The sequence below is a fragment of the Ipomoea triloba genome, chromosome 15 (assembly GCF_003576645.1).
Source record: "Ipomoea triloba cultivar NCNSP0323 chromosome 15, ASM357664v1".
In the NCBI taxonomy this organism is placed as follows: Eukaryota; Viridiplantae; Streptophyta; class Magnoliopsida; order Solanales; family Convolvulaceae; genus Ipomoea; species Ipomoea triloba.
In genome coordinates this window covers 14,373,932-14,395,379 of record NC_044930.1, presented here as the reverse complement: position 1 = coordinate 14,395,379, position 21,448 = coordinate 14,373,932, and the positions used below count along the sequence as shown (strand labels likewise).

The 21,448-nt window shown below is 34.2% G+C and overlaps 4 protein-coding genes across 4 annotated transcripts; 1 reads left to right on the top strand and 3 right to left on the bottom strand.

Annotated features, from left to right (window-relative positions):
* Positions 1–977: 977 nt before the first annotated feature.
* On the bottom strand, positions 978–2,980 carry LOC116005736. The gene is made up of 3 exons (XM_031245975.1): positions 2,747–2,980; positions 2,516–2,649; positions 978–1,164 (listed from the first exon to the last, which is right to left on the bottom strand). Exons 1-3 carry the CDS (start codon positions 2,978–2,980, stop codon positions 978–980), a joined length of 555 nt encoding a protein of 184 aa, XP_031101835.1.
* A 2,892-nt stretch (positions 2,981–5,872) lies between these two features.
* LOC116005735 lies at positions 5,873–6,368 on the top strand. The gene is made up of 2 exons (XM_031245974.1): positions 5,873–5,920; positions 6,015–6,368. Exons 1-2 carry the CDS (start codon positions 5,873–5,875, stop codon positions 6,366–6,368), a joined length of 402 nt encoding a protein of 133 aa, XP_031101834.1.
* Positions 6,369–10,397: 4,029 nt separating this feature from the next.
* LOC116006535 (germin-like protein 5-1) lies at positions 10,398–12,411 on the bottom strand. The gene is made up of 2 exons (XM_031246957.1): positions 12,067–12,411; positions 10,398–11,116 (listed from the first exon to the last, which is right to left on the bottom strand). Exons 1-2 carry the CDS (start codon positions 12,194–12,196, stop codon positions 10,578–10,580), a joined length of 669 nt encoding a protein of 222 aa, XP_031102817.1. The 5' UTR covers positions 12,197–12,411; the 3' UTR covers positions 10,398–10,577.
* An 8,069-nt stretch (positions 12,412–20,480) lies between these two features.
* Positions 20,481–21,311, bottom strand: LOC116005734 (ATP-dependent DNA helicase PIF1-like). Its single transcript, XM_031245972.1, has one exon. It carries the CDS (start codon positions 21,309–21,311, stop codon positions 20,481–20,483), a length of 831 nt encoding a protein of 276 aa, XP_031101832.1.
* Positions 21,312–21,448: the final 137 nt, after the last annotated feature.

Below are 21,448 nucleotides of genomic sequence, written 5' to 3'. Positions count from 1 at the left end.
TATATTTGTATTTTTAAATTTTATTATTTAAATTTATAATAACAAATTTTTTTCTGTGCAGCGCACGGGTAAAACACTAGTATAATATAAACATAAATGTGCAGTCCAACTATCAGCTTAGGCTTTTAGTTGGATGGAGCATGATTCAAATCATATTATGATGAATAAAGGAAATTATATCATGATGAATGAAGGAAATTGAGGAAAATCAACTGGAAATTATATCATGATGAATGAAGGAAATTGAGGAAAATCAACTTGGTTGGTGTAAGTGAAGTACATTCGCATTCCTTAAAGAGAGGTTTAGAGTTTAAATCTTTAACGTATGAAGAAATCAATTTGGTCAATACTTTGCTTTTCGTGATTATAGATTGTACGGACTTAAAAGTGCCTACGATCTTATTGTCTAATCCCAAAAAAAAAAAAAAGAGAAAATGGAGAAAGAATGTTAGGAGTACCCTTTTTCCTTCATAACAATAATAAGTTATAAAATGGCTGAAAAGTACCCTTTTCCTTCCACTTGGTGCTATTACCTGGAGGAAGAAATGTGAAAGAAGAAAAGTTAATTGTGATCTTTGTAAGAATAGCCAAAAGTCCCTATGAGGCAAAAGTGGCCTTTTATATTAGATAATACATACACAATTTATAATTGCTAAGACAATGGAGGTGTTTGGTAAATGGCTATTGGCTGTTGGTTGATTAAGTGAGCTGATAGTTAATGAAGCTGTTTATGTTAGCTAATTTGAGCAACTGATTGTATTAGTTGATAACAGAAAAGTGTTTGGTAAATTGATTGTTTACTATTACCTGATTACATGTAAAATGGCATTTAAGGGTATGCATGTATAATGTTCTTTTAAGCTTTAAAACAAGTTAATAATAATTAAAATAAAAATAAAATAAGCATAAAATAGTTAATAATAATTAAACATGCCAGTTAATACAATTATCTAAAAAAAAAAGTAATTCATAATACTCTATAAACGACGTCTAGCTACTACTAGATTAGAGGCAATGCTATCGCGAATAGTTGTCATCTCTCGGGTTCTCATATCATCTCGACTTGGTGTAAAATCAGCTTCAACATTTTGAAAAACATCAGGAGGTATAAACTCTGGATCTTGATCAATGATTCTAAAACCTTGATCGCCAATTGTGCTTTTCCTAATATAATTGTGCAATGCAAAATGTGAACAAATTATTCTATTTTGATCCATTAACAAATATATTAGCATTTTTTGTAATATCTTCCACCGAACCTTAAGAACACCAAACGCTCTCTCAATGCAACTTCTTAAGGAAGAATGAGCTTTATTAAATATTTCTCGAGATCCTCTTGAATTTGCACCACGAAACTCTGACTGATGGTATCTTGTCTTAAAATAAGGCGTCAAATATCCTTTTCTTTCCGGGAAACCTTTATCTACCAAATAATACTTTCCTAAAATGTATAAAAAAAATTATATATTAAAATTATATTTAATCATATGATACATAATTTATATATATATATATATATATGGAAAATGACACTTTTTCCCCCTATGTTATGTGCTTATAGCACTTTTTTCTCCTGTGTTATTAAAGTGGCAGTTTTCCCCCCTCAATTATTTTAAAAGTGGTAGTTTTCTCTCCTATAATGTTAAATTGACAATTTTGCCCTTAAAAATAACTATTTCATTTATTTTTATTTTCCAACCAATTATATTACTAATATGTATGGAAGATCACGCTTCGATACGAACCTAATCGAACACTGTAGCAATTGAACTTAAATAGTATAGACGGTTACGATTACGATTCAGAATCGAAAAAATAAAATAAAATAGTTGTTGAATTTAGACTATTTTTAAATAAAAAATAAAATTATAAGAATTAAGTTTTGAGTTCGCGTAAAAAAAAATTATAAAAATAAATAAATAAATAAATAAATAAATAAGTTTTGATTGGTGGTTCAAAATCGAAATTAGAACTGAACCGTACCAATTTATCAAAATAAGTGTTTGATCATTTTCACTATATATGACTGTGGTTAAGTTTCGGTTCACGGTTCAACAATTATTTAATTTTATTTTTTCGGTTCTGAATCGTAATCAGAACCGTTCATACTATTTCGGTATGATTGCTACAGTGTTTGGTTAGGTTCGAACCGAATCGTGATTATCCATACATATAAGTAATAATTTGTTGGAGAAGAAAAATAAATGAAATAATTATTTTTAAGGGTAACAATGTCAATTTAACATTTCAATGGGAAAAACTGCCACTTTAATAACATAGGAAGGGAAAAGTGCTATATGCACATAACATAGGGGGAAAAAGTGCCATTTTCTCATATATATATATATATATATATATATATATATATATATATATATATATATATATATATATATATGTATATAAAATTAAACTACCTGATGGTAGTTTTGGAATATTGAGGCTTGGAGTATTAATTGTGTCAAGGAAAATGCATGAATCATGTGTAGATCCTTCACATCCTGTTAAAACATACGTGAATAATAAATCAAAGTCACATGCTGCTAAAACATTTGTAGTTGGTATCCCTTTCCTTCCTCTATATCGCATTTGATCTTCCTCTTTTATGGTTATTGCAATATGTGTACCATCAATAGCTCCAATGCAATCCTAATTTGTAAAACAAAGACAAACAATAATGTTATATACATTTTAACTAATAAATTTATAGATGAAAATGAGCCAAACTATTTATATATTGACTTACCTTAAAATGTGGCATATATCTAGGGTCATTAGCAAAGTGTGATGGAACATCCTTAAACTCGGGATCTTTTGGCACAAGTATGTCTCTTGACAAACCATCCATGGCATTCAACACTTCTTTAAAAATTTTACTCACAGTTTCACCGGAATGTTGAAAACGTTCTTGAGTATCTCTATTAGAAGCACTCTTACTAAGCACATATACAAAGATACCAAGTTTCTCTAAAGTTGACATCCTACTCGAAGGCATCAAACCGTAATTGGTTTCTAAATCTACACATAATTGACGAAATGTATCCGGATTCATTCTAAATGCATTAAAACACCGTTTTTTATTACCATGTAGTAATTCATGCATCCACCTTTCTCTGGTTAAATAAGATGTAATGCATGGCTCTTTGTAGATATGATTCAAATATAGAATTAACATTATAACTTCTTTTTTTTAATACAACTAACTCTATTACATTGTAACTACTAAGGCTTAAACTCATGAACTCCCATATGGAAGAGTCACTAGTCTCACTACTCTGTCATCTGAGCACAAGGTGCTTGACAACATTATAATTAAATAACAAACTAATAACATAACACATATTATCAATATAAAGACACAATTCTCAAGTCTTTTTGAAGGAAGGATTTCAACTCTAGAAGAAAAGAGAAAATGAACTTATTCTTTTTGTAAGTGTGATAATCGGCCAAGAGGAGAAAATAAGAGAAAGAAGTAGTCAACTTATCCCAATCATTATCCTTGAATTTTAATGAAAATAGGAAAGATTGGTCAATTATAAACTTGTAACTCTTGCCAAAGACCTTGTGGTCTAATGGCACCCGGTGTCCCGATTTACACTCCCACATGGATGATGAGAGTGGGTTCGAGCCTCAGCCGAGGCAGACTCTTTGTGCTTCAATTGTACAATACTACATCGTAATAAAGTCAGTAGTACCGAGGCTTGTAACACCCGATCAAAATCAGGAATAAATTGAAGGAAAAAGAAATATTAAGTCGGAAAGAAGAAAGGAAAATACCAGGTATCACACTGATAATAGGCAAAGAAATATTATATTAAGTTGATAATAGGCAACTAACTATGTAACTCCAGATATTGCAGTCTTATCTATTTCAGAGGAGTATGTATGTAATGATACACTGCGTGTAGGCACTGTTGCAAAAATCCCCGCCTAGGAGCGAGAGGAGTATGTATGTAATGATACACTGCGTGTAGAGGAGCGAGAGGAGTATGTATGTAATGATACACTGCGTGTAGGCACTGTTGCGGAGTATGTATGTAATGATACACTGCGTGTAGGCACTGTTGCGAGTATGTATGTAATGATACACTGCGTGTAGGCACTGTTGCAAAAATCCCCGCCTAGGAGCGAGAGGAGTATGTATGTAATGATACACTGCGTGTAGGCACTGTTGCAAAAATCCCCGCCTAGGCGCTAGGCGCTCCTAGACCGAGGCGAATTGCGGCCGACTGGGCCGAATTTGGCCGAGCTAACTCGCCTAACTCGGCAGAGTTAGCTGAGTTAACTCGAGCGAGTCGGCCTTGTTAATTTTATTATTATATTTATATATATTTAAATTTATTTATTTATATAAGTAAGAGAAGTAAGATATATATATATATATATATATATATATATATATATATATATATATATATATATATAATATGACATACACCCACACACATGAATTAATTTTTTGTTTTTATAGGTCGCCGCCTAGACCGCTTAGGCGCTAGGCGCTAGTCTACCCCCCGACTAGCACTTAGCGCCTACTGCAACCATGCATGTAGGTGATGGTAAGAGTTTATCTATTAGTCATGTTGGTCATGTTTCCTTTACTACCCCATCTAGGTCTTTTAAGTTGTTTAAATTCTTCATGTTCCTAGTTTGTCTACCTCTCTATTGTTTATTTAGAAATTTGCATCAGATTATAAAGTGTTCTTTGAATTTCACCCCGTTTTTTGTTGTGAAGGATACCAATACCAAGCAGATTCTTCTAAGAGGCAATAGTTCTGGGGGCTTATACACACTTCCTATCACCAGTTCATCTCCATATGTTTTTGTGGATGATTACTCTCGTTATACCGGGTATTTTCCCATGAAATTGAAATCTGATCTCTATGCCATCTTTGATAAGTAGTTCTATACTATCGTTGAACGTTCCTTCAATAGAAAAATCAAGTTTATAAAATCTAATTTAGGAGCTGAGTACAAAAAGTTACACTTTACCTTTATTCTGTTAGGAATTCTTCATAGACAATCTTGTGCCTATACTCATGAGTAGAATGGTCGTGTTGAACGAAAACATATACACATTGTTGAAACAGGGTTAACTCTTTTGGCTCGTGCTCTGTTCCATATAAATGTTGGGATTTTACTTTTGAGACTGCTTTTTTATTTAATAAATAAAATGCCCTCTACTGTATTAAATAACTCCAGTCCTCACCTGCTACTGCATAAATCCCCTCTATCATACTCTTTCCTTCCTGTCTTTAGCTGTCTATGTTACCCTTATCTTCGTCAATACAATCACCATAAAATATCTTGCAAGTCTTCTCCATGTGTTTTTCTAGGTTATCCTGAGTCGTTTCGGGGGTATAGGTGCATTGACTTACATACTAATAAGATTTACGTGTGTGCCAGGCATGTGCGGTTTGATGAAAGTATTTTTCCCTTTGCTACTAAGGAAAATTTGCAAGCACCAAATCCTTTGCAAAGTGGATCGTGGACCGAATCAATTTTGCACCTTGTTGATGTCGCCATTGCCGCACCCATGCAGCCGAGCCGCAGCCAGGAAGCCAGTCGCTGCGACTAGGCAGTCCGCCCAGCACCCAATCGCTGTGAGTGGGCAGTCCGCCCAGCAGCCTGGTTCGGGTAATGAGCTCAGCAAGCCTGGTCCACGGCCTCGTGGCCGACCACATGGAAAATCTTTGAAGCCAACCACACGAAACTCACACGATGGCCACTCGTAGTCAGTCTCAGACTCCTCCTTCGACTTTAAATGTTTAGGTTTGCTCTACAGATCCCACTGTTACACTCAAGTATTTAAATATCCAAAATGGCGTGAGGCTATGAACCAGGAATTTAATGCCCTTCTACAGAATCCGACATGGCCTCTTTTACCATCCAAGATAGGCATGAACATCATTGGGTGCAAGTGAGTCTTTCGCACGAAACGAAAGAGAGATGGTTCCATTGAGAGATACAAAGCAAGGTTAGTAACAAAAGGTTTTAATGATGTTTCTGGTCAGGATTTCTTTGATACATTCAGTCCAATGGTAAAACCCACTACTGTTAGATTGCTTCTTGCCTTAGCTATTTCCTCTGGTTGGGTTATTAGACACCTTGATGTCTATAATGTTTTTCTAAATGGAAATTTTTCTGAAACTATGTACATGAAGCAACCCCCTGGTTATATTGATGCTCAGACAATTAAATGTGATGATGGTATATTGTTGTCACAACAAAGATACATGACTATTATTTTGAAACGTGATGGAATGATAGAATGTAAAGCATTATCTACTCCTATTTCTATTTCGAAATCTGTTCCATTCAGTGCAGACCTATATGATGATCATACTCAATATAGAAGTCTAGCATGAGCACTACAATATCTTACTATCACGCGTCCAAACTTATCTTTTGCAGTCAATCAATTGTGTCAACACATGCATGTTCCTACAATCCCACATTGGGAGCAACTGAAGCGAGTCTTGGGTATGTCAAAGGGACAATTAATTTTGGTTTGCATATAAGTCTACTAGTGGTTATGATGTGTTCCTTAGGTCAAATCTTGTGTCTTGGGTCTGCAAGAAACAAAGAATTGTTGCTGAGGTCTTTGCTAGGTCTTCCACCGAAGAAGAATATAAGGCTCTAGCAGATGTCTGTGCTTAGGTAATTTGGATTATCTCTTTACTATATGAGATTAACGTGCCTGGTGTCTCTATTCCCAAACTCTTGTGTGACAATCTTGGTGCTACGTATATGTGTGCAAATCCTATCTTTCATGCAAGAACCAAGCACGTGAAGATTGACTAACAAAGAGATGCAGTTGCTACTGGAGATATTCATGCCAACTTTATTTCAACAAAAGATCAACTTGCTGGCATCTTTACGAAAGCTTTACCTAGCCATACATTTTCTTTTCTTAGAGACAAGCTACAGTTTACTAGTATACCATGTGCTTAAGATGGAAAAAAGTTAGGAAGCTACTAGCTTATTTTTGAAAAGCTACCTAAAGTAGCTTTTCAAAATAAGTTCGTATTTTAAGCTACTAGCTTATTTTGATAACATTACCAAACAGAGCTTATAGTTTATTAGTAGTTTAAAATAAGCTATAAGCTCCTAAATAAGCTTTGCCAAATAGAGTCTATGTATTTGAGTCAGAGTATGATTGTCTATCATAGTCTCCTTATGATTCTCTCTTGTGTATATTCCCACAATCTATACATTTGTAATAACTGTTTATGTAATACAATTTATATAGTTCTCATCCTTATATTATTCCAAACCAGATTGAACATTAAAACGGATCGCCTTGCGAGTTTAAAATTAATCATATTTAGTCATTCAACTACTACAATCTAGTACCAGCAAGAGTTATATATAGGGGATGGGAGGGGAGGGTTCAGTGAAAATATGTTACCATGTAAAAAGTGAGGATTGATTTGATCCATCCGTCTAGGTAGATAAACGGTTGAAAGTTATTGAAAATAAAAGAAAAATAGTGAAACTCTTTTTATAAATATTACAAAATTAGAAGTTTGTAATAATTTTAAAATTAATATAGTGTTTTTATTTTTACTATAACCCTTAAGCATTCATGAACCTTGATTAATGGCTAGGATCAATCATCATTTTTTACAGGATTGCATCTCATTTTTTTTAGGGTATAGTCTAGTGTTTTCACCTTCGAACATAGTGACTAATCCTCTTGGTGAATTGTAACCACCTTTATAGGATGCATATTTTCATTTGATTTGTAAGTAAAAGGATTGTAGATGCAAATATGAAATATATAATACTCCTACCATCTTTGTTGATTAAAACAAGACAGGTTTACCAAACTTAGTTCACGATTCATTATAACCAGGTCTTGTGACATAAGAAAGACAATCTAACGTTATAATTCCCTAATGTTAAATTAATTTATCATTATCTAAATTGGTTGGATTAGGATAGTTGTCTGAATAACTTTAATGATTAATCAAATCAAGGGTAGGTCACCAAGACCTTTTAAAATATTCACAAAAACTTTCCAGATGCTGTCACCCAATATTGAGTTGTGGCAAATTAAAGGCAAATTATTTTGAAATCGGGTCTACCTTGCAAGGTACAAGGTAGATTCATGCACAATTTACATAATAAATGTTCACGATTTATTTTTTAAAAATTCACAATATGTATACTACAAACGCATAATATTAATATATATATGTAATTGATTACCTTGTTTTGTATTTAAAAATTCCTTTAAAATATTGCAGTAAATTCCAATACTAAAAATACACAATTTTTTTTTTTAATTTAGTACAGTTATTATGTGTTTTGACTTAGAAACACAATTTACATTCTGGAAGTTCACAATTCCAATACTAAAAATACATAATTCCAATACCCTGATACATGGTATATCAACTCCCACCCCACCCCACCCTCCAATTTTGCAATGGATCTGTTTAGTTGATGATATTAAGTCCCATATTTAGTTTGTTGTGTAGTGTCAATATATCAGTCGCAAATTATATGGTGGACCATTGTCCACGATGCATTGTGAACCATGATCATGGCTGATACTGCAGTTGTGTTAAACGGATACTGTAGTTGTGTTGAAAAGATACTGCAGTTGTGTTGAAAGGAAACTGCAGTTGCGTGGAACAGAGTACATTCATCAGTTCAACACAACTGCAGTATCCTTTCAACACAACTGCAGTATCCGTTCAACACAACTACAGTATCAGTTCAACACAACTGCAGTATCCGTTCAACACAACTGTAGTATCAGTTCCACACAACTGCAGTATCAGTCATGATCCATGATCCACAATGCATTGTGGACCATGGTCCATGGTATAACGACTGTATATCAGTCACCAACTTAGTTTGGTAATATTTGCTTTTTAACTTCACATTCCTTTGGAGATAAGTGATCAGATTATTTCAGCTGAATTGACTACCTATCGATAGCAATATATGATCCATATTTGGCTTCTTGCTTCAAGAATTTAAAGCCAAATGTTGATTATAGTCATCATCACCATTACATAATGATAATATTATGTGGCATATCTGCTTTAGTGACAAATGGCAAGTCCATAAATGAAAGATAATATCTTGTGAAATCACAAATTTAATTCTTGAAAAAAATTAAATTTAAATAAAATTTTAAAAATGAAACATGTTCTTCAGGTTTGTGTTTTTTTTTTCTTTTTTTTTCTTTTTTTACATAAGACTTAATATAATACATGATAAAATTGAATTCTTTTTATGCTGCCATACTCTTAAAAAAAAACTATATGTATATATTTCAGACACAAAAAAAGTTGAACTTCTATCTTAGCCATATACTTTTTTTGACAATTATATGATAAATATCATTCAACAATTTAGATACTCCTATAATAATTATATTATAACAATTACATCATATTATATATAACACTCACCTTGTCTCATTTTGTATAACCAAACTTGCTCAAACTATTTATAATTAAATATTTTATACGAGTAATATTTATTTTAGTATTACGAGTAATTTGATATTATAAAAAATTATTAATGAAATAAGTTTTTATTTTTTTTTGAAAGAGTGTTTGTTTAGAAATAAAAAATAAAAAAAATAAGAAGAAGTAAATACAGCATATAAGAACGGAAGAGAATGATATCTAGAAAAAATATCATTAATAACAAAAATGTGTGAAAAAAATATAATTATTATAGTATTTAGATTGGAGGGTCATGGGTTCAAGTGTTTCAGTAGGTTGAGAAAGTAGTTATGAATTAGGAGTAGACCGAACCATACCGAACCGAAATAGTAATGTACCTAAAAACTGAATGGTTCGGGATTCTTGTAAACTGAACTGTTCGGTTAAAAACCGAACCGAATACTATTTGATAATAATAATAATAATAATAATAATAATAATAATAATAACAACAACAACAACAACAACAAAGAAGTGAATTTAAGTCCCTTGATGCCTGCTCCGTCGTTCAGTTCATATTTTCATTGCTGTCTCTCTTAAATTTTTTATTTGATTTCTTTATAACTTGTTCTCTACTTTGCACTTTTCTTGTTTGTCACAATTGTTCTTTACATCACAATTAGTACATAGTAGTATGTTTAAACTTGAAATTGTTATTTTGTTATATAATGTTTAGATTTTGGATATGAATTATGTGATTATGTGAATATGTATTGTTTACTAGTATATATGTTCTGAAAATTAAGAATTGTTGAAATTTATGGATCTTAAACCGAACTGAATTAAATCCGAACCGAACTCTAATGTTAATTTTTTTTAAATCGAAACTGAAAAAAATTGAACCGAAGCTCAAAACGCCCACCCCTATTAGGAGCAGATACTACATTGTAACAGAGTCAGTAGTACTCAAAAGGAAAAAAAAAAAGATTGGGGAGCTTTAATTTTGATTTTATTATTGTTAGCAAATTGAAAGGAAAATGACTTACAATGATTGAAACAACAAAGTTTTCATCCAAGAGTCTTCATCAAATCATCAATATATAGAATAATAATAATAAACAAAACACAAATAAAATGAAAATTAAAGGGCTTCATCGCAAGTACTGTTTACTTCTTGGGAGCGAGCCTAGACTTGATCTTCTCCACCTCCTTCGTCCCAACTTGGAACGCCTTAGTCAACACGTCATCCGGGACAGTCGGCGACGCCGCGAACAGGGTGGCGGCGATCGACTGTGTTCCCGGCAGCTGGCTGTTGAACCCGGCGATCACGGCGGCCGGAACACCCCCGTTATTTTTCTGGAAATGGACCAGCCCCCTGGGGAACACAAACACCTCGCCCTTCGTAATATGCTTGGAGACCAAGACGTTGGCGGTGGTGATGAACCCCACGTCCAGCTCGCCCTCCAGCACGAAAATCATCTCGGTGGCGCGTGGGTGCGTGTGGGGAGGGTTCAGCCCGCCGGGCGCGTAGTCAATGCGGGACATGGAGACGCCCAGGGTGTTGAGTCCAGGGACTTTTTCGACATTTGCCCCCGTCACCACCGCCCCCATTGTATTGTTGGTGGCTCCCGGCTTCGCTAGCACCATTGACGAGAAATCCTCCGCCGTGAAATTCTTCTTGCAGGCGAATCCATTCACCTTCACAGCTATATCCACGCAAATTAAAACACATTACACTCAATTTGTCATCCAAATTACCCAAAAAATTATCTTTAATTACCGAAATAGTTCATTGATTATGGCCTGATTGGTAAATAATCGACTTATCAGCTAATTTTGGCTTATTTGACCACTATTAGTTGTTTGGTTAATAAGCTTTTTGTAACTCCAAAATACTAAAATTTAAAAGGCTACTCAAAGCAGCCTTTTCAATTAATATTTTAAGAAAAGAAATTGGCCCTGTTTGGTAAATGGTTGTTGGCTGATTTGGTTGGCTGTTTGGGTTAGAATGTATGATTTGTTGATAATATTAGCTGATTGTAGAAAGTTGTTTGATAAATTAGCTGTTAGCTGATAGCTGTTTGGTATAATTTCTTTTCTCAAAAAGCTAATTGAAAAGGCTGCTTTGAGTAGCCTTTTGAATTTTAGCATTTTAAAGTTGCAAAAAGCTTATCAACCAAACAACTAATAGTGGTCAAATAAGCCAAAATTGGCTGATAGGCTTATTATTTACCAAACAGGGCCATTATATCAAACAGCAACAACTTTTTACAATTAGCTAATATTATTAATTAATCATACATTCTAACCCAAACAGCTAACCCAATCAGCTAACAGTCATTTACCAAACAGGGCCACAATGAAATTATCAATTTAAACAATTAATATTATTTTTAACTAATTAAGTCTTTAACTTTAAAATTCTTTTCTAATTTGGTCCTTTTGTTTGTTTAGCTGTCAGATGTATGCAAATCTCTATAAAAAGTAAAAACAAAGTCAACTCCAAGATATACAAACCCACCGACTTAAAACCAAGTTCTTTGGAAGATTCAAACAATTCATCAATATTAATAAACTTGAACAGAAAAACTGGAGACTGAAGCACTAATTGAAAGACAAGACAAGACAAGACAAAAATGTTTAAGGTTATACATACTTGAGTTGGGATCAGCAACACAGACATCTTGAAGCAAATCTGGATCGCCAGCAGAGACTGTGTTGGAACTAATCATGGTGCCCAAAATCATAAGTCCCAATATTGCTGCTATCTTCCCAAAAGGACCCATAATAATTGTGTGTTTTTCTTGATTTCCCACTTCCCAGAACCGGAAAGGAAGACTGTCAAATAGTATGAATGTTGGAAAAGGAGATAGAGTGACAGCGGTGCGGAGAAGGGAAAAGTAGTTGGGCGTATTTATAGGTGGGAGGTGAAAATTAAAGTATTAGGTGAGAAATGGAAATTATGGAAAGTTTGGGGGGTTGACGTGGCTGGGAGTATTCAATTTGTGGGAAAGCAATGAAGCATCAACCATGTCTTCTTGTTCTCTTTCACTCTAAGTAAAGCGATCGGGATCCGGCCGGAAGCTCAAAGGAGAGTAGTTAAGGATGGCAATTTTAATCCGCCTCACAAATTTTTACCAGAATTATCTTGTTTGAATCGATTTTTTGAGTGATAGTGGGTAGTCAGTCTTAAAAAGTTAATTAAACTTGCAATAGGTTAGGTTAAATTCAAATTTGATATGCAAAACTCGCCTAGAATTTTACTAACTCGCCATATGTGTGTGTATTTTATATATATATACTCCCTGTGTCCCATTTTATATGTATGGTTTGGTTAACGAAACTTGACTAAAGTGATTTTTAATTCAATTTTTCATAATATTAAATTTAGTATTAATATACAAAATGTATATATTTAGAAACTAGAGTAAAAATACTATTAAAATCAAATAATTATATTTAAAAATAAGTAGAAAATAAACAAAGAAGAAAGAGTTGGTTTGACCAATGAATAGTAAGTATGACAGATAAAATGGGGACGTAGTTAATTATAAAAGTTTCTATAACTTTTGCTGACTCTTTATTATTTTTAGTTATAAACTAATATTTTTATTTTAAACAAAATAACGATTTAGTTATTATATTTGAATATTTTTATTATTTTATTTTTAAAATAACTAGTGAATTTTATTATGTGTAAGTAATTTAAATATTATTTTAATTTTTTTTTAAATAAGATAATAAGTGTCAAGAACTCGTAGTGTGCATCCGTACTCGGTGGGGCTGGGTGAATTTTGAAAAAGTACACCCAACGCGAGTTGGGGGAAACGGTAGGTGGAAAAAGTATAAGGTGGGTTGGGTGGTGGATGTAGCCTTTCCGGACCCATTGACATTCCTAAAGGAGAGGAGAGAGTTTTCTAAGATGCAATTGGATAATAATTAATCCACACTTAATGTGATTATCCGTCATTAAAACTTGAAAGTGTGGTTAAAACTAATAAGTTGTCTGAAAAATATAAGGTGACAAATATAAGTTCATTGTGGTTTTGCTCAAAGTAAAATGAGTTTGAACCGTTTAAGTATAACATCATGTATTTACACGCAATATTTATTTATCTTGATTTTTCATTTTGCTGTTTTACAATATTACTAAGAAAATATTCTTAATTAAAATTTATTATCCACTTGACTGCAATTTTACATTTTATATGGCTTTACAATATTCATACTTAAATTTAATCCAACCAACTACATTGACTTAATAATGAAATAGTTTGATTTGGCATGATGAAAACAGTTTAACATACATAGATTAGTTTTTACTCTTGGTTGGTCTACCTTTCTCATTGACTAAACTATTGTCCCCCTTCGTGCCGTAAACGTGAGCAGTGGCATGACCCTCGCTTGCTCTGTTCTATTCTATATGTTGACCATACATCCATTTTTAGTAGCTTTGATGGCTTCTTAAGATGGGTGTTTGGCAAATAGTTGTTAGTGAATTGAGTTAATGCATTTGATTACGAAATAATTGATAAAATTAGCTGGTTGTAAAAAGATATTTGGTAAACTAATTGTTAGCTGATAGCTGATTACATGCAAAATGATTTTATGGATATAATTTATTTTCTCAAAGATTTTATCGAAAAAGCTATTTTGAGCAACTTTTTTAAATTTTAGCATTTTGAAGCAAATGAGCAATAATTTGTTACAAAAAATTGATTAATCAAACATTTATATTAATTGTTTAACCAAGCAAAATAAGCTAAATATAGATGATAAGCTAACTATGTTACCAAATATAACCGATGTGTTTATACTCCCAATCTTGGTACGTAGGGCCATATATCAACTTGTTTCTTTCTTTTCTTAACAGAAATATACTTGCTTATTACTATTATAATTTATAAGAAAAGAATTAATACTCAGCTCAATCATTTATATTTTTTTTTAAACACTCAAAATCTTTTTCAGTTCAAAGAATCAATGTCATCCCACTACCGAAGTTCGATCTTGTTACCATCCATTTGAAATGGTAACAAAGATGTCATCACTATATAGTAGTTGGCATTTATATTCCTACTAGTTTTTTGTATGCGCGATGTGCAAAAAATAGGTGCCCAATATAATATTTTATATTAAAATTTTAAATTTATTTAGATTTTAGATATTTAAATTATTGTAAATAATAATAATAATGTAAAATATTTTTATAAATTTTATATTTATATTTTAGGAAATAAGTAACATATAAATCCATTATATATAATGTGTATATATTATTATTATTGAAGAAATTAAGAAAATGTATAGTGGATGCATGCGCATGGTAACAATAGTGGAAAAGATAACGGAAGTTATAACGGCAGTGGTATGTTTGTCTAATATATTGTAAAGTACAACTTTTATAGCATAATGTACAAAAATACTTAACAGAAAAAACGGACATAAATGAACGGTATAACCTTCATTCACACTTATTATGTTTTTAGATTTTTTTTCTTTCTCTTTCTATATAATAAAATGAGAATTGCCTTAGGTAAGTTTTAGATAATAACAAATTTAATAGAAGATTTTTAATATGAGTGTTTAATAATTTGTTGGTGTAGCAAGATTCATCTACACGTTCAACACTTTAACGAACTATTCAAATTTGAAGGGAGGGGGGGGGGGGGGGGGGGNATTAGCTGGTTGTAAAAAGATATTTGGTAAACTAATTGTTAGCTGATAGCTGATTACATGCAAAATGATTTTATGGATATAATTTATTTTCTCAAAGATTTTATCGAAAAAGCTATTTTGAGCAACTTTTTTAAATTTTAGCATTTTGAAGCAAATGAGCAATAATTTGTTACAAAAAATTGATTAATCAAACATTTATATTAATTGTTTAACCAAGCAAAATAAGCTAAATATAGATGATAAGCTAACTATGTTACCAAATATAACCGATGTGTTTATACTCCCAATCTTGGTACGTAGGGCCATATATCAACTTGTTTCTTTCTTTTCTTAACAGAAATATACTTGCTTATTACTATTATAATTTATAAGAAAAGAATTAATACTCAGCTCAATCATTTATATTTTTTTTTAAACACTCAAAATCTTTTTCAGTTCAAAGAATCAATGTCATCCCACTACCGAAGTTCGATCTTGTTACCATCCATTTGAAATGGTAACAAAGATGTCATCACTATATAGTAGTTGGCATTTATATTCCTACTAGTTTTTTGTATGCGCGATGTGCAAAAAATAGGTGCCCAATATAATATTTTATATTAAAATTTTAAATTTATTTAGATTTTAGATATTTAAATTATTGTAAATAATAATAATAATGTAAAATATTTTTATAAATTTTATATTTATATTTTAGGAAATAAGTAACATATAAATCCATTATATATAATGTGTATATATTATTATTATTGAAGAAATTAAGAAAATGTATAGTGGATGCATGCGCATGGTAACAATAGTGGAAAAGATAACGGAAGTTATAACGGCAGTGGTATGTTTGTCTAATATATTGTAAAGTACAACTTTTATAGCATAATGTACAAAAATACTTAACAGAAAAAACGGACATAAATGAACGGTATAACCTTCATTCACACTTATTATGTTTTTAGATTTTTTTTCTTTCTCTTTCTATATAATAAAATGAGAATTGCCTTAGGTAAGTTTTAGATAATAACAAATTTAATAGAAGATTTTTAATATGAGTGTTTAATAATTTGTTGGTGTAGCAAGATTCATCTACACGTTCAACACTTTAACGAACTATTCAAATTTGAAGGGAGGGGGGGGGGGTGGGGAATTATTGATGCAAGAAATGAGAATATTATATACATACAGTGAATACATGGGATGAGAACGTACAATTGTATTGACTAATGACAGCAGATTACAAAGTCTGAGAGAATATATAAATATACACAAGTAGAGGTATAAGATGAGTAGGATAGTGAATCACAATAAGACCTAGAGTCCTAGCAACTTGTAGCTTGTCTCTGAGAAAATTGAATCTAGGACCAGGAAGAGCTTTGGTGAAGATATCAGCAAGCTGGTCTTTCGTGGAAATAAAATTCATCTGAATCTCACCAGCAGCCACCTTATCACGAACAAAGTGATAATCAATCTCTATATGCTTAGTGCGAGCATGAAAGATTGGATTGGCACACATATAGGTGGCACCAAGGTTGTCACACTATAATTTGGGAACCGATACACCAGTGATAGAACTAAATTGTTCTATATGCTTTGTAGGTATGGATGTAACAGTATAGAAATAATTTGGAAGAATTTAACTCCTAAAGCTCTTTTATTCATAGCCAACCCACCATGTAGAGAGAATCCAGAACCTTATTGAATGTAGGGAGCCTTCTAGAGAGAAGTAGGGAGAGGGACCAAAAAGGCCAAAAGTCCTTAACATGAAGGGCACAAGTCCCTTTTATAGGGCCTATGACCGTACAATACGTTGTATAAAACGCTAGGCATATGTATAGTCTTCGTAGGGCGGTATACCCGGGGTATATTCCTTATCAACTAGCCCCCCCAGTCCGAGCCCTAACGTCGAGTCAACAAGGAAGGGGTCGGGCTGGAAGACTAGCCTTACGGTCCGCGACTCACGCTAGTTGCCTCGTTAAAAACCTCGGGCTAAGAAAAAACCCAATGGGAAAAAAACTCCTAGCCAAGGAAAGAAGAGCACAACTTTGAGCGACAAGGAAGAAGAGTTCGGGCTGAAAGCTGACCATATAGTCTATGACTTATGCTGGTTGCCTCGCTAAAAAACCTTGGACTAAGAAAAAACCCAACGGGAAAAAATCCTAGTCAAGGAAAAAGAGTACAACCTTAAGCACAGTCTTTTGGACTACAGGGGTCGTCCGAACTCTACCGATCTAAGGATCGGATTTGCGATTTGAGAGGGATGTCGAATTTTGCCGATCTAGGGATCGAGTTTTACCAATAAAGGGACTGGAGTTGCCCGGGGCGGAATGCCGACCTGGCGGGCTGAATTGCCTACTACGTAAGGCTTATTCCGAGATACTGTCTCGGACTTATCGTGTCAATGCCAACCTAATCGGGCCGGTGGTGGTAGTGCCGACCTAACTGGACTTAAGGCGCCGGTGGTGGTAATGCCAACCTAACCGGGCTTTGCACACGACTAAGCTATATATATGACCGTGTACAATTTACAAAGTGAATTAAAAAATTCACAAGCTTTTAAAACTTCAACTTCGCTCGTTCGCAACTTTGAACAGGTGGGCTCGAGCATTTGATGGAGTTTGCAGATCTTACTGATCGTGAATGGGCACCTTACTCCCAACGCCCTATGACCGGGCAAACAAATGGGCCATTTGATAGAACTAAATTGTTCTATATGCTTTGTAGGTATGGATGTAACAGTATAGAAATAATTTGGAAGAATTTAACTCCTAAAGCTCTTTTATTCATAGCCAACCCACCATGTAGAGAGAATCCAGAGCCTTATTGAATGTAGGGAGCCTTCTAGAGAGAAGTAGGGAGAGGGACCAAAAAGGCCAAAAGTCCTTAACATGAAGGGCACAAGTCCCTTTTATAGGGCCTATGACCGTACAATACGTTCACTACTACAGAAAACACATTTGACGTCGCCTAAATAACGTCGGTTTTTTAAAAAACCGACGTTAAATAATTTTTAAAAAATTACGATAACTATACGACGTCGGTTCTTCTAAAGAACCGTCATCGTATTGTTATGTACGACGTCGGTTTGTTTCAAACCGACGTCGTACATATTTTATTTGTTTTTTATTTTTTTAAAAATATAAAACGACGTCGGTTCTTAAAGAACCGACGTCGTTTTATATTAAATTAAAAAATAAAATCAGTACGACGTCGGTTCGTCACGAACCGACGTCATTTAATTTTTTATTTTTTTAAAAAAACAAACGGCGTCGGTTGTAGCTACAACCGACGCCGTAGAGCTTTTATAAAATACCCTTCGCACAGCAGATTTTCAAATCTGCGTTTTTCTTTCAATCACTTTTCGTTTTTCTTCTTCGACTAAGGACCGCGCACAGCCACCGGCCGGACTTCCACCCTCGCACAACCACCGGCCAACGCACCTCCACCGCCGCTCCTCCATCGCCGCAGCTGCACCACCCACCGCACCTCCACCGAGCCTCGCCACTGCGCAAGCGACCGCCCTTCGCCAACGCCGCCCCGCACGGCCACCGCCTCCCCGCCCAGCTACCGCCGGCCCGCCCAACCACCGCCCAGCTGCCGCTGCCAGCCACTGCCCTTGCCCGTGACTCCGCCGGCGGTAAGCTTCGTTTTCTTTTTTTTTTTTTCGAATTTCGAATTATTTTTTGATACATTATGAATTTTAGAAATTGTTATATATTTTAGGAATAATAATGCATATTAGGGCTTATAAATTAATAATTTCGGATTTTAAGAAATTATTGTCTATTTTAGGAATAATAATGCATATTAGGGCTTATAAATTAATAATTTCGGATTTTAAGAAATTATTGTCTATTTTAGGAATTATAATGCATATTAGGGCTTATAAATTAATAATTTCAAATTTTAAGAAATTATTGTCTATTTTAGGAATTATTTATAGTATATTTCGAATTTTAGAAATTANTAGAACTAAATTGTTCTATATGCTTTGTAGGTATGGATGTAACAGTATAGAAATAATTTGGAAGAATTTAACTCCTAAAGCTCTTTTATTCATAGCCAACCCACCATGTAGAGAGAATCCAGAGCCTTATTGAATGTAGGGAGCCTTCTAGAGAGAAGTAGGGAGAGGGACCAAAAAGGCCAAAAGTCCTTAACATGAAGGGCACAAGTCCCTTTTATAGGGCCTATGACCGTACAATACGTTCACTACTACAGAAAACACATTTGACGTCGCCTAAATAACGTCGGTTTTTTAAAAAACCGACGTTAAATAATTTTTAAAAAATTACGATAACTATACGACGTCGGTTCTTCTAAAGAACCGTCATCGTATTGTTATGTACGACGTCGGTTTGTTTCAAACCGACGTCGTACATATTTTATTTGTTTTTTATTTTTTTAAAAATATAAAACGACGTCGGTTCTTAAAGAACCGACGTCGTTTTATATTAAATTAAAAAATAAAATCAGTACGACGTCGGTTCGTCACGAACCGACGTCATTTAATTTTTTATTTTTTTAAAAAAACAAACGGCGTCGGTTGTAGCTACAACCGACGCCGTAGAGCTTTTATAAAATACCCTTCGCACAGCAGATTTTCAAATCTGCGTTTTTCTTTCAATCACTTTTCGTTTTTCTTCTTCGACTAAGGACCGCGCACAGCCACCGGCCGGACTTCCACCCTCGCACAACCACCGGCCAACGCACCTCCACCGCCGCTCCTCCATCGCCGCAGCTGCACCACCCACCGCACCTCCACCGAGCCTCGCCACTGCGCAAGCGACCGCCCTTCGCCAACGCCGCCCCGCACGGCCACCGCCTCCCCGCCCAGCTACCGCCGGCCCGCCCAACCACCGCCCAGCTGCCGCTGCCAGCCACTGCCCTTGCCCGTGACTCCGCCGGCGGTAAGCTTCGTTTTCTTTTTTTTTTTTTCGAATTTCGAATTATTTTTTGATACATTATGAATTTTAGAAATTGTTATATATTTTAGGAATAATAATGCATATTAGGGCTTATAAATTAATAATTTCGGATTTTAAGAAATTATTGTCTATTTTAGGAATAATAATGCATATTAGGGCTTATAAATTAATAATTTCGGATTTTAAGAAATTATTGTCTATTTTAGGAATTATAATGCATATTAGGGCTTATAAATTAATAATTTCAAATTTTAAGAAATTATTGTCTATTTTAGGAATTATTTATAGTATATTTCGAATTTTAGAAATTACTAGCTATTGCCCCGTGCGATGCACGGACTAATATTAATATTGATAGGAATGAAGATTTTTTGTACAAAAAGGCAGTTAAAAACGTTAAAAAGTTTGGAAAGGAAAAAAAATGTTAAGATTAATGAATTTATAAATTACAAAGTACTAATTAATTAACAAATTACAAATTGTTAAAAACTTCTTTGTAAACTACATTAGTTGTACTGCTAAGAGTACTTTTTGAATCATCACAAATTAAAATCTTGAGGCCGTTTGGTTGACTTATTCTTGATGCAGCAACATATAGTTGTCCGTGGACAAATACTGGTTTCCTAAGGATCAAACCAACATTGGACAAAGTTTGGCCTTGACTCTTGTTGATAGTCATTGCATATGACAACATGAGAGGAAATTGTCTTCTATTGAACTTGAAAGGCAATCTTGTGTCAGATGGCATTATCGTCATTCTAGCAATCAAAACCCTAGTGCCAGCATTTGGTCCTGCAAGTATACTTCCTTCAACCACATGTTCAGCTAATCTTGTAACAACCAAACTTCCTTCAACCACATGTTCAGCTAATCTTGTAACAACCAATCTAGTACCATTGCATAGTCCTAGACTGTGATCAATATTCCTCATTAACATTACAGGTGACCCAACCTTTAATGTTAAAGCATGATTTGGCAACCCTGAAGCTCTAATAGTGTTTAAGAATTCAGGTGTATGGACATCTGCAGCTCTAATAGTGTTTAAGAATTCAGGTGTATGGACATCTGCAAGTACAGTAGAAGTACCATCAGCTTTGCAAGCGGTGTCAGAACTGAAATATGTCTTCCCTTCACCTATAGTCAAGTCCGACATATATTCATTCACTTCATTGACAACTTGTAATGTTGGTGCTAAAATAGCACTGCTATGAAAACAGCTACCATCAATTATACCACCGTTGAACTGAGGGAAAGTACTGTTAACAATAGTTGCAATAGGATCACCATTACATTTCAACAACATTTGAGAAGGGATATCAACCTCAGCGTAACCATCGTTATCGCCAACGCCGCCCCGCACGGCCACCGCCTCCCCGCCCAGCTACCGCCGGCCCGCCCAGCCACCGCCCAGCTGCCGCTGCCAGCCACTGCCCTTGCCCG